At 32.7% G+C, this 12,904-nt stretch overlaps 1 protein-coding gene across 1 annotated transcript; it reads left to right on the top strand.

Annotated features, from left to right (window-relative positions):
* The first annotated feature begins 9,990 nt into the window (after positions 1-9,990).
* LOC121128279 (putative neutral sphingomyelinase) lies at positions 9,991-12,280 on the top strand. Its single transcript, XM_040723857.2, has 2 exons — positions 9,991-10,636; positions 11,586-12,280. The coding sequence occupies exons 1-2, from the start codon at positions 10,112-10,114 to the stop codon at positions 12,096-12,098; spliced, it is 1,038 nt and encodes a 345-aa protein (XP_040579791.1). The 5' UTR covers positions 9,991-10,111; the 3' UTR covers positions 12,099-12,280.
* Positions 12,281-12,904: the final 624 nt, after the last annotated feature.

Here is a 12,904-nt window from a genome sequence, read left to right as displayed (position 1 = left end):
AAACCTTATAAAATGGTAAGATCAAATGTTACTACAAGTTTTGAGTCTCACCTCTGTATACCTATTGACTTTTGCAAACCCCTTTCCTTTATATCCTTTATAAAGAGATCCTTATCTAACACCCCTTGCCCCTCCTTATAGTAAATCATTTCCCATAAACTCAAGAGCCACAACATTTACTTATTTTATTTAGTGTGTACTTGTGTATAAATCAACCATCACACGACACTTTTAAAGGAGTTGTTTATTTCTCTTGAGAAAACATCTTGGAGAGTTTTAGATTGTTATTTCTCTTTCTTTCTCTCTCTCTCAGGATCATAACTTCATTCTTACATTACACATTCATCTTCTTTCAAATCATAATAATAAAAATGATAAAACCAAGAAGTTTATTGATGTTACAGAAAATGAGTTGTCTTTATGTACCAATATACAGGATGATTCAGGGGTATTGTACCTTATCGAAGGTTAGAATTAAACTCTTTTTTATGAAAATTTAGCAAAGTCGTTGGTACAATTGAATTGATTAGGCTATCAGCTTTGTTAAATATTAAATTTAATGCACTTTTTGAACATTGAATTTATTCTTAAATATTATCTTTTTGATGTGGCTTTTTAAATTAACCTAATAAAACGAAATATTTACAACTATTTTATTATAAAAATAACCATTTAAAGTACTGTAACATGAAAATACAACAAATATCAGTTGGTTCAACAGGTTTCCCCAAGCACGTTGGCCATAGACAGGAAAAGGTGATAGTCACATGGTGCCAGGTAGGGTGGATGCATAAGAATGCAAATCCGAGCTTCCAGAGTTTCTGGTACATCATCAAAGAGGTGTACAGCCTGGCGTTGTCTTAATGAAACACAATTCCCCTCCTATACACCAATGCTGGACGCTTTGGTTCAACAGCCAGCTCCAAACGGTAGAGTTTTTCAAAGTAGGGTGGGAGAATTGAGTGGAAAAAAATAAAAATCGCGTGAACCACCGACGTGCTACATAAAACGAAAGAATATCGGCTCTATAGACATTACAAATTTTCTAGGTCGCTTTCCATGTGTTTTTCCCTTTCAGGTGTTAAAAGTGTAAAATTTGGCAAATTACTTCCTTTGAGGCCTTCATACCCGATGCACGGTAATTAGCGACTGAACTGGCCAAGCGCAATACCGTCCGAAAAACGTTTGTAGTACACCTTTCAACGCTTTATCGTATGAGACACTTTGACTCTTAATGAACAAGAGGTAGTTTATTTAATAAAAGGGCGGGAAATACGAGATTACTTTTTCTCTGCCATAACATTTTTATCTATTTAGCTGATCTAAAAATTTTAACAATGCATTATACACCAGAATTTACTCCGACAAAAGCAACTAAAAGGAACTTTGATCTCAAAGACAGTTTTTTCAAGGAAAATAATGGTTTTTGAACATATAAATATAGGTTCCATAAAATGAATAATTCGGTCAGCCAATCAGATTGCAGGCTTGCCAATTTAAATAATAGAACATCAACAACAATGGAATACACTGTTTTTGGAACAAAATTCGAACGGGATGAACTTGTTTTTCAATCAATCATGAATTTGCTGTGTATATTATATGAAAATAGCTGACAGTAAAACAGAACAATAAAACTTTAGAATGTACTGATACCATCAAACTGCTTTATAAACACAACATAATTGAAAATCTGGTAATTAACTTGTTTTAGAAATTACCTCCTCATATGTACTTGATAGTGTTACAAAATAACAACTGAAAAAGTGCTTTTTATCACAATTACAGTTATTTCCAGAAAAATAATTGGTTTTGCCTTTAAAAAATACTATTAAATAGTTTTTTTATTTGTAATTTGAGAGCTGGCTTTCTAATTTTAACCAATAGAATATCAACACTAGAATACACTACCTTTAAATGTAAAATCAAATGGAATTAACTGGTCTTGGAATAAATCACAAATTTGCCGCGCATATTAATTATATATTGCTGACATTGAAACCAAAAAATGAAAAGGTTTACTCTGTGTATATATCATCTAACTGCTACAGGGTGGTCAATAGAAATCTGAACACATACTAATTCAATATTTATTGAAGGGTGAGTATAGTAAAATTAATTCATATTTCTATATATTAATGCATAAGCAATGAGTTACAAAATAAAACTAATTTGTGCAATCTAGCTTACGTAGAAGTCGAGAAAATCCCACTTGAACGTGATCGACAAATATCCATTCGTACACTCCAAGCAGTTGAGTGTCTCCTGAATCACCCTCTACGCCGTCAGTAATTCCGAAACGTTGAAGAGAAAGAAGGACTATGTCAAAAAGGCCAAAATGGACTCGGATGAGTTCCAGAAAACCGCTCAGGCCAATCCCCTCAAGTCCATGAGGAAACCGTGCAAGATATATCGAGATTTCACATCTGACTAACCAGAGACCTATCAAAAAAGTGGGCGGAAAGAGCCTTTTAAGGGTGTGGAGGCCACTTTTGACACCAGCAAAGAAAGAAATACATCTCCTCCGTTACAAGACTCTATTGAATGAGTCTTTTGAACTCTTTTTTAACACTTTTGCCCCCCCCCCTTACAGCCCTATCTTTGGGTGTATGTCAAGGAGAAAACCTGCAGTGTCCTTTATCCAAACACCCGGGCCCTCAAAGCCACTGATTGCCTACATGGGGCCTAATTAAAGAGGACTACATCCGCAGCGGATACCAGGCCTTCTCCTGCTGCCTGGAAGCCATCATTTCCGCTAAGGACGGCTACATTAATGATTTAGAGAGTTCAGACACACATCTATATATAGTACTAATTTTGTTGAAATTATATTTTTAATTAATAAATTATATCGTGTTTAATTTCAAATTCAAAGTGTTCAGATTTTAATGGACCACTCAGTATATACTCGTAAATGTAATAAAATTTAAAAAATGGAAATAACTGGTTTTGGAAATATTTTTTTATGCTGTTGCTTTTGTCTGTCCACTCTTTTTGTTGAGCCTTGAGTGCAAATTACTTTTAAAATTTTTGATGAGCGTTTATTTAAACTTTAAAAAAGCCATTATAAATATGTATCACCCTGTATTCATCCCACCGTTTAATAAATGATTGGTTGATACATGTAATACTTCACATATCCTTCATATATACAGAGGGATATTGTTTGGAAAGGAGGGTGAGAGCTCAATAATGAAATTATGATATGAGGTGAGATGGACTTGTGTGTATATATATATATATATATACTTCAAGAAAATGAAAATATCTGGGCAAATATTGGTTTTAGGAACATCCAAATAATAAGAAACTTCAATCTTACATTTTGATATCTAGATCAAAATGACACTTTTTTATTTAAAATAATATTTCTCCCGAGCGCGTTGTGTCTTGAAAGTCCATTTACATTTATTGTGAATCAAACTAAAGCAGATCGAATTCATGAGAATAATTTAAGACCTTTTCAGGGCATTTACCAAGAGCTTCTTTTTTTTTTTTGGAAAAGAACGAGTGTTTTATTAAATTCAGTCAAATTGTACCTCATAATCACATAATGAAATACTCTTATTGAATTAGTCCTTTTAGTTTGAAGGAGTCAAGAGTTGATGTTATTTGAAATACCCAGGAGTGAAACTTTGTTTAATTAATTTAGATGTTAAATTTGCGGGGATTAAATATACTGTAAGTAGGAGTCAAGGAAAATATACAATCCAATCCCTCTCAATGCAATATAAATGGGACATTTCAAAAATTATTTATTCTAAATGACAAATGCTACTAAATGACAATAATTTGTCAAGTGGTCCATTAAAATCTGAACATTTGAATTTTAAACTTGAACAAGATATAATTTATTTAGCAATAGAACTTCAACAAAACTGAACTTTCTGAATCATTAATGTAGCCGCCCCTAGCGGCAATGATGGCTTCCAGGCGGGGGGAGAAAGTTTGGCACCGGCTGCAGATGTATGTAGTCCTCTGTCATTAGGTCCCACACTGGTAGACAGTGGCTTGGACGGCCAGGGTGTTTGAATGACGGACACTGTAGGCTTTCCCCTTCGACATACACACAAAAGGTGTAGTTCAGGAGGTTGGGATCAGGACTGTAGGTGCCCAAAAGTATCAAAAAAGAGTTCAAAATACTCATTTAAAAAAGTCTTGCAATGGAGGAGATGGGTTTCTTTCGTTGCTTGTGTCAAAAGTGGCTTCTCCACCCTCACAAAGCACTTTCTATCCACTTTTTTGATAGCTCTCTGTAGAGTCTGGTGTGAAACTCCAAGATCTCTTGCATGGCCCCTGAATGGGCTCAAGGTTATTGGCCTGCGCTGTTTTCTTTAACTTTTCTGGGTCCAGTCTGACCTTTTTTACAGAGCCCTTCTTCCTCTCCAAAGTTTCGGACTTGTTGATGGGGTAGACAGTGGTCCTGGAGTTGAATAACTTCTTGGAGAGGGCCAATGGAAATTAAATGATCACGTTCAAGTGTCATTTTCTCTACTCAGGTTTGTTTTGTTTCTAAATGTTTATGCTTAAATATATCAAAATATGAATTAATTTCAATCACTCAAACGGCATTAATTATTCAATTAGTAAGTGTTCAGATTTCAATGGAACGCCCAGTATATGTAATTCAATGAATAAATTCACTCTCAGATTCAACCTTTTTTTTTCTAACATGACATAATATGCAATATATACAAGTTCAGCTAACAAAACACCTATCTGTCAACGGAATCAAGTAAGCTAAGCTCTCCTTTAGACAGCTCTTCAATATCGTAAAGAGTCTAAAGAATACTTTATCTTGAAGAAAAAGCTTTTTACGTCTAAATAAGAATTGGGTTGTTTTTTTTTACTATGCATGAATAAAAAAAATTTTAATAACAATAAATAATAATACAAAAAAAACTTCTTTTTTTTCCTTTTCTTTTCGTTTTTGAAGGAATCTTTTCGACCCCTTACTGAAGGAATATTGTACATACATTCATATATGTATGAAAACGTGACGAAAATATCTCCCAAGACGATAATACAATTCCTTTTTATAGTTATTCCTATTTATCTTAACCCTTTTCAACTTTAAAATGAGATAAATAAATATTCATTTTAATGGATGAATATAATATGTTCATTTTTTTTTCTTTAGTGTGTGTTGAAAAAGTGAGTGATGAATGTTCCTAGGTAGAGTTGTTAATTCTAAGCCTTTTTAGGGCATGTTTTTTGTTTTGTTTAGTTATTTAAATATCAAATAAAAAGTAGGTACATTTATTTAGTAGTGTGACAAAAAAAATCAATGTTTTTGGAAAAGTAAATGGCTTAGGTTCAAAAAAAGGTTCTAAAATTAAATTTCAAACATTAAATTTTCTAATAGATTGGGGGAGATACAGCCCTTCCAGCCCAGCCCCTGTGGAAGTCCCTCTTTCATCATAAGACAATTGATGTGTTGACGACGAGTTATTCGTTTTACATGATGACTTTAGCAGATTAAAAAAATCTCCCCCATTTAAACAGGCTTGTTAATCTTAGGTTTTTTTGATCGGCGATTTATTATGATATGGCGATATTATATCGCAGTATTGCAATCAGTCTTTATCTTTATTTCGCTATATTGCAACAGAAATAGCTAAAAAAATGCAATCCATTCAAACAGATCCTGAAGAGGACTAAACAGAGGCGAGGCAGAGAGACAACAACTTTTAGAAGCAGCTCCTGTTAATATCAAATAAAGAGCTAGAAAAAAAGGATTTATATAGATATTTTACTCTTCGCCGGCAGACTATATTTTAGTTTTTTCCCACATATTCTTAGATTTGAAAAAGGAGTATAAATCGTTTATTTAAGTTAAAAAGGTATATACATATATTCATTTATAAGCTTAGAAAAATTGTATATTTGAATATGATCATAGTTAAATTGATGGGATCGCTGATTGCAAATGGCCCTGACCTTTAATTTGCTACAGTGCAGTGAATTTCTGATCGCAATTTTTTTCCTGATCGCTCACAGCCTGCATATACCCGGTTAAAAAGATAGTTTGTTATTCATTTAAATACTTTTATAAAGACTTCAATCAATATTGCTTCGTTCAAACTTACTTATATAGAGTCAAATCCGGATATGATAAAAATACGCTTATAGTTGTACGCATTTTTACGCTATACAATACTTTGCATAGATGAAACAGGAATTAAAAATTCACATTACATCACTTTTTTTTCCTTTTTTGGAATCAACTTTATAGAAGTCGATGAAAAAATTAGAATGAAGAATTCCCTTGAGGATTTTTCCATTTTTATACGTACAAATTGTAAACTGACACAAACATTTTTGTTCTGTATGTTTATTTTTAAATCCATTTCACATTGTTTTTCAATAAATACGAATACATATCGTAAGTGCCCCCTCATAACACACAAAAAAGTCAAACAAAGAACACTTAATATATCAGAAAAATATTACATTCTATAATTAAAAAATGAATTCTATTAGATAATTCAGATGAATTACAAAAAATTGCATTTTTTTTAAATACTTTGGATATAAAAAAAATTCCGGATATGTTCAACTTTTCCTTCTGAAAAATAGCTGTTCTACTTGGAATGTTGTACAGGGTGAGATCATCTGCTAACAAAGTAAAATAAGCCCGACAGAATCAGCAATGGCGAGATTTTGATCAACCAAATGAAGAGCAAAGTGGATTACGTGTGCTTTTTCTCGGACGATAAAATCTTTACCATTTACCCTAAGATTAACCGATCGATGGATCTGCCGTGCACCTGATGAGCTCCAACTAGTCATGAAGATCAAGTATCGGGCTTTTATTATAGTCGTGGTGATTATTGGACCGTTAGGGCATGTCATTCTTCTCCCACTGCTTCCGAAAGGGCCAGACATTCACCAAAGAGGTCCTAAAGGACGTTGTCAATGAATGATGTAACTGATGCAAAACCATACACATTCTAGCAAGACTCAGCACCTGCTCATAATACCAAAATTGCCCATGAGTTCTTGGGGCATAATGTGCCAGATTTTTGGGCCCATCCTATTAGCCAACCAAGAGCCTGGACCTAATATTCTGGGCCTTATACCAGTGGGCAGGGCAGAGAGGATTGCCTGCAAGAATCATCATGTCTTAGATGATGCTTGAAGTTATCCATCGTCAAGACTAGTATTGTGTCGATCCTTATTTAGGACCGAAGACCGTATTCCAGTTCAGTCCGGTCCTATCCATTACAGTCCAGTCCCACTTGTCGGTCCTTAAAGAAGGTAAAATCGATCCCTCGTGACGTCAATGAGTGTGTTTTTCCTCCATTTAGTTATTCTGTTATATAATAAAATAAATTATATGACCAAGTAACAATATAATATGTTCATATTATATTGTATTATAATGGAAAATATAATATTTTTTGAAAGATATGTGCAATAACCCTAATACATATTTGATATAGCTTATTTGGCTTAATAAACCATCGATATTTTTATGAAAAATTCCAAGGATATACGATCTTAAGGACCGGTCCCAAGGACTGACGGTTACGAGGACCGATAGGACCGGTCTTAAGACAGGACTGGACGAATAAATAAGAATCGATGCAACACTCGTCTAGACTATTAAGAACCTGGACCTGCACGAAGTGGCCAGAGCATGATTGGCATTCAGGCCCCCTGTCCATAATGTGATCGAAAACGAGGGCTCTCATTATAAATAAATATTTCATATTTAGTGTGGATTTTGTACAAAAGATTCATCATCTTTCTATCTCTCATAAAAGTCTCATAATTTGCCTTATTTTTATTATGAATTTCCCTTGTACACCCTGTATAATATAAATTGGTGCTAAAATTACATTGCATATAATTCAATGAAGTTAGACATCAAATGTGATATTTGGCTGTCATTATCCTTTCCTAACGTTGTGCAGATTTCTTGTTAGATACTTTAATCTCTTTTTATATATGAAATAGACTCAATGCAATAGGTCTGAACAAGTAGGGAGTTGAGTTGGGTTGGTGGTGAACATGGAAAATCTATTCTACTTTCCCTAATATGCTTCTTTTTTTTTTTTAGACAAAGTTAATACATATTGATCTCAAGGGGTCTTTTTGTCAAATAAACCATAAATTGTCTACATTCTTTAAAAATTTACAAAAATATGTATACGGGGTTGTTGTATTTTTCTTTTTAAAAAATACATCATTCACGAAGATATTTAAACATACCCTGCATATTTCGTTACTGTTCATAGGTAACAAAAAATTCAATAAGTGGATTTTAGATAACAGAGATTCCACGTACATACAAAATCAAATGAAAAATGAATAAATATGGATAGCTAATAATAAAATGCCCTGGGTTCAATTTACTCTAAGCCTTTTCCCTCCCCTTATGGGTCAGATGGAGTTGCTCCCAATTAGTAGATATTTTATTAATATAATGGATTCATCGGATATAGAGATTTAAAGTCAATAATTGGTGGACCCAAAATCCATCTAACTAAACTTATATAACTCATTGAAATTTAGAGATCCCATTGTAGAAATGCTCGTTATAAATTATTGATTAATTGTCAGCAAATTCCAATGAATATAATATTCATTGGTAATTTTTCAAATACGAGAGAAAAGAAAGTTAAGAGATACAAGATTTTTTTGGACATTTAATGTTCCTATAATTGGTCAGATGGAGTTGCACGATTCAGTATGAGTAAATATTTTAGTGTTACATTTACTCCATCTGACCTAGGAATCACATTTAAAGTCCATATATATAAAGAATATTTCCTTCTCTAGGAACGACCGGGGCACGAACCTACGCACATTGTGTTGAAAGGAATAATTTTTCTCAAGCTCCAATGTTTGTTGAAGTAACATTGTTTAAGTGATGCTACAGGTTTTTCTTTTGAGGCTCTATTCAACATCACAGAATCATCAGTTTTTTTCAATAAAAGCTATGATTCACCCTGTAGGGTGTATGGGATGCAAAAACCACAGTATGTCATGCCATAGGGGGTCATGAGCCCTTCCGGTAAAGTGCCCTGGAAGGACGAAATTAACAGTATTGAGTACGTGGATACCATTTTGGAAAAAAGTCTCCAGGCATGTCCTTATTCCCCTTTAAGTTAAGAGATATTACCTTTTAACAGGATGGTACTTACTCTCACACGTCCAGTATGATGCAAAAGTGGTATGAAACTCATTTCTCTAGATTTTGAAGCAACAATTTTTAGCCTCCATCCAGTTTGAATTTGAACATAACGGATTTTGACATCTTGCCATTTGTGAAGAGACTGTAAGAGGTCTGTAAGATGTACCGCCGTAATCTGGATGTACTGAAAACTTCCCTTATTAGAGAATGGCACAAAATTCTCATTTAGATGGAACAAAATCATAACAAGTCATCACTTTCCCTAACAGACTCAAGGGTTTAGTTTCTGCAAAAAGGGACTACTTTTTGTGAAAAACCATAGATTTTTGAATTTTTTTTCCAAAAAATTTAGTATTCGAAATTTATTTTATTAGTTTTTTTGTGAACAGCTGTGGATTTATGTAATTTTCTGACAAAAATTTAATATTTTTACGAATTGTTATGGATTTTTGAGATTCTTTGTAAACAGCTGCGGATTTTTCTAATTTTTTGTGAATAACCGTGGATTTTTGAATTTTTGGGGGAACAGCTGAGATTTTACATTTTTTTTACAAAAAAAAAATAACATTTATAATTTTTGGTGAATAGCATTGGATTTTGGAAGGGTTTTTCAAAAAAAAATTCAAAACAAGTCAGCCACCAAAAAAAAAATATATATATATATGTTTACATATAATCCTGCAGACGCCCCTGAAGACACAACTTGGGGGAAATCAGTCTGGGACATTGTATCTCCTCTAGTTAACACCTATCATTGAAGGAAGAATTTCCACTTATCCTCGATATATTTTTAGAAAAATACTTGATAAAACAGTAATACAACTGCAATAATTTTCTTGAACTAATGTTATTTAACATGTAGAAGAATCTCCTCTCTTTCCTGTAGTAGTTAATTTTCCCTCCTAATTCACTTCCTTTGTCTCTTTGATAAGTAACTATCATTTTCTTCAGTTCCACTCCGTCATTAAAATGGCTGATGACCAAGCACAGCTCATACAAGATAATTGCCCTCATAGGATCCCACGAAATAAACTCCGTCATGTGATTTGCCTCCTGTTTATAGCCTTCATATTGATCCTACTACTCATTGGGTTAGGCGTTTACTTCGGCTATTACTTTGGCTCTCATCACACACTCAAAATCCTTAGCCTCAATGTATGGGGTCTTCCCTATGCATTTGGTTCCTTGGACAAGGAGGAAAGGATATTAAAAATTGCGGAAATGCTGCATAAAGATCCAGAATTTGATGTCGTATTTTTTGAAGAGCTCTGGATGCCTGCGGATCATGCAACGATTGAGTTAGAATTGGAGGGGGTTTACATAATGACTTCTTTTGACTCTATGAATCCGTGTATGCATTTGACGGCTCCATTAAAGTGCTCTGGACTCGCAGTTTTGAGTAAATATCCGTTTCATGAAGTAGAGTTCCATCCTTATAATTCATCAGGCCATTCGTCAGAAGAGTTTGTTGATGGGGAAGATTTAGTTAATAAGGTATCTGAAGGATTAATTTTTGGAGGCTTGGTTATTTAAAAAAAAAAATCAAACATCCTTAGCTAATCACAAAAAATAACACAAATTAATTTTCAAATATTGATTTTTGGAAAAAAAATTCAAAAATTAATTTTCAAATATTTATTTTTGGAAAAAAAATTCAAAAATCCATAGCTATTCACAAAAAATCTTTTTTTTTTTTAAAAGAGAATTTAAAATTTTAAATGTTTTACATAAAAAAAATTTCCAAAACTGAAATGTAAAATGTTAATTTTTTTTTTATGAAAACTTAGAAAATCCACAGTTGTTCACAGAAAAAGTAATTTTTTGGAAAAATATTAAAAAAAAATCCAAATATTAAATTTTTCAAAAAAAAAAAAAATCCATAACTATTCACAAAAAATCTTATTTTTTTTAATATAGATTTAAAAACTTTAAATCTTTTCGATAAAAAACTTCAAATATTAAATTTTTTCCATGAAACACTTAAAAAAACTTTCGTATTTGATTTTTTTTTCTGAACATTTAAAATTTTTTGGAAAAAAATTCCCAAAACTGAACTTTCGAATGATGAATTTTTTGTATGACAACTTCAAAAACCCACAGTTGTTGACAGAAAAAGTATTTTTTGGAAACAAATTTCAAAAATCCATACTTAATCACAAAAAACTTAATTTTTCCGGAAAAAATTTCAAAAATCCATATTTATTCACAACAAATTGAATTTTTTCAGAAAAAAAATCAGCAGTTCACAAAAAAATTTCAAATATGACAGTTTTTGGAAATAAATTTCAAAAATCCACAGGGGTTAACAAAATATTTAATTTTTCCGAAAAAAATACAAATATTACCTTTTAAGAAAAAAATTTCAAATATCCATAACTATTCATATAAAAGTTCAAAACTTCATATTTATTCACAAAAAAAAATTAAAAATTTTATTTTTCAGGGTGTTGGAAGAGTACGACTCGTATTGCCCGGTAACGTAACGGCGGATTTATTTCTTACTCACACAGTTGCGGACGCTCCCCCTGGAAAGAATTATACGAATGATGATATTCGTTTGGATCAAGTATCCGAGCTGGTTCGTAACGGAGTACAAAGATCCACCGCGGATGTTGTCATTCTAGGGGGAGACTTTAATGCATCTCCGGATTCAAAGCCCTATGAATTTATCAAGCGTTATATGAGGAGTACTGCTTTGGATATTTTGAAAATTTTAAAGGCACTGTTTGATCCTGTTATTTCAACATATGCAAATCCCAAAAATACATGGTCATACAATATATCCGATCCCATTATGTATGATCATATATTCTATAAAATCAACAATCATGACCTATTAGTATGGACAAACATCTTCTCCGTGCCACTCTTCCATTTCTTGGATGATTCCGGAAAGAAAAAAAGCTTTTCGGATCATGAAGGAATTACTGCAACATTGTATTATAGAAGAAAATAATATTTTCCCTCTATATCTAACAAAAATTAATATTACAACTCATGTGTCATTTCAAAGTATATTAATTTTGTAAATTGGGGACTTGGCTTATATGTAAGAAAAATACCCTTGCGGTATTTTTATAAAGTATTTTTTTAATATAATACATACTTTCATTATAATATATATTTTTGAACTCTTAATATATGCATTCTTAGTTTTTTTTAAACAGAAATGATCAAATTTTTGACTGTATTGTTAACAAAAAAAAGACCGGATCGACTAAAAAGAATTCAGTCTTGGACAGAATCTTAAGACCAGCAGTTATCCAACTTATCTTTGTTTATTTCAAAAAGCAAGTTGTGAATCACAGTCACTTGTGTAAATAAACAAAGAAATATTGTATTTTATTTTCAGCTGTTTTAATTCATATTCATAAGTTGACTCTTGCATGATTTAAAGTCGCGTACTCTACGTATTATGAAATCAGAGAGGGTATTATATGGATTTTTATATTTGTTTATATCAATCAAGGGCCTTTGTTTAGAATTCTTGAGATGTCATACTCTGTCATTAATACTTATTTTGATAAAATTATTTACTTAAGGTAAAATAATTAATAACTAATACAGTAGGCTTGCCCGGCGTTGCTCACTAACGGCTTCTCCTTGGCTGCTACAACAAACAGAAGGAACGTGACGGGCGACTAGGGATTTTTCTCATACACGAGGACCACCTTCTGACATCATCAAGGCCAGGAGGCTTGAGAGGTAAAGAGATGTGGCCCTTCCTCACCAGATTTGAACCCGCTGGACTTGAGAACTTTG

This window comes from Lepeophtheirus salmonis, chromosome 13 (assembly GCF_016086655.4).
Source record: "Lepeophtheirus salmonis chromosome 13, UVic_Lsal_1.4, whole genome shotgun sequence".
Taxonomy (NCBI): Eukaryota; Metazoa; Arthropoda; class Copepoda; order Siphonostomatoida; family Caligidae; genus Lepeophtheirus; species Lepeophtheirus salmonis.
The sequence above is the reverse complement of the archived record's forward strand: the minus strand, read 5'-3'. Positions and strand labels throughout refer to the sequence as shown.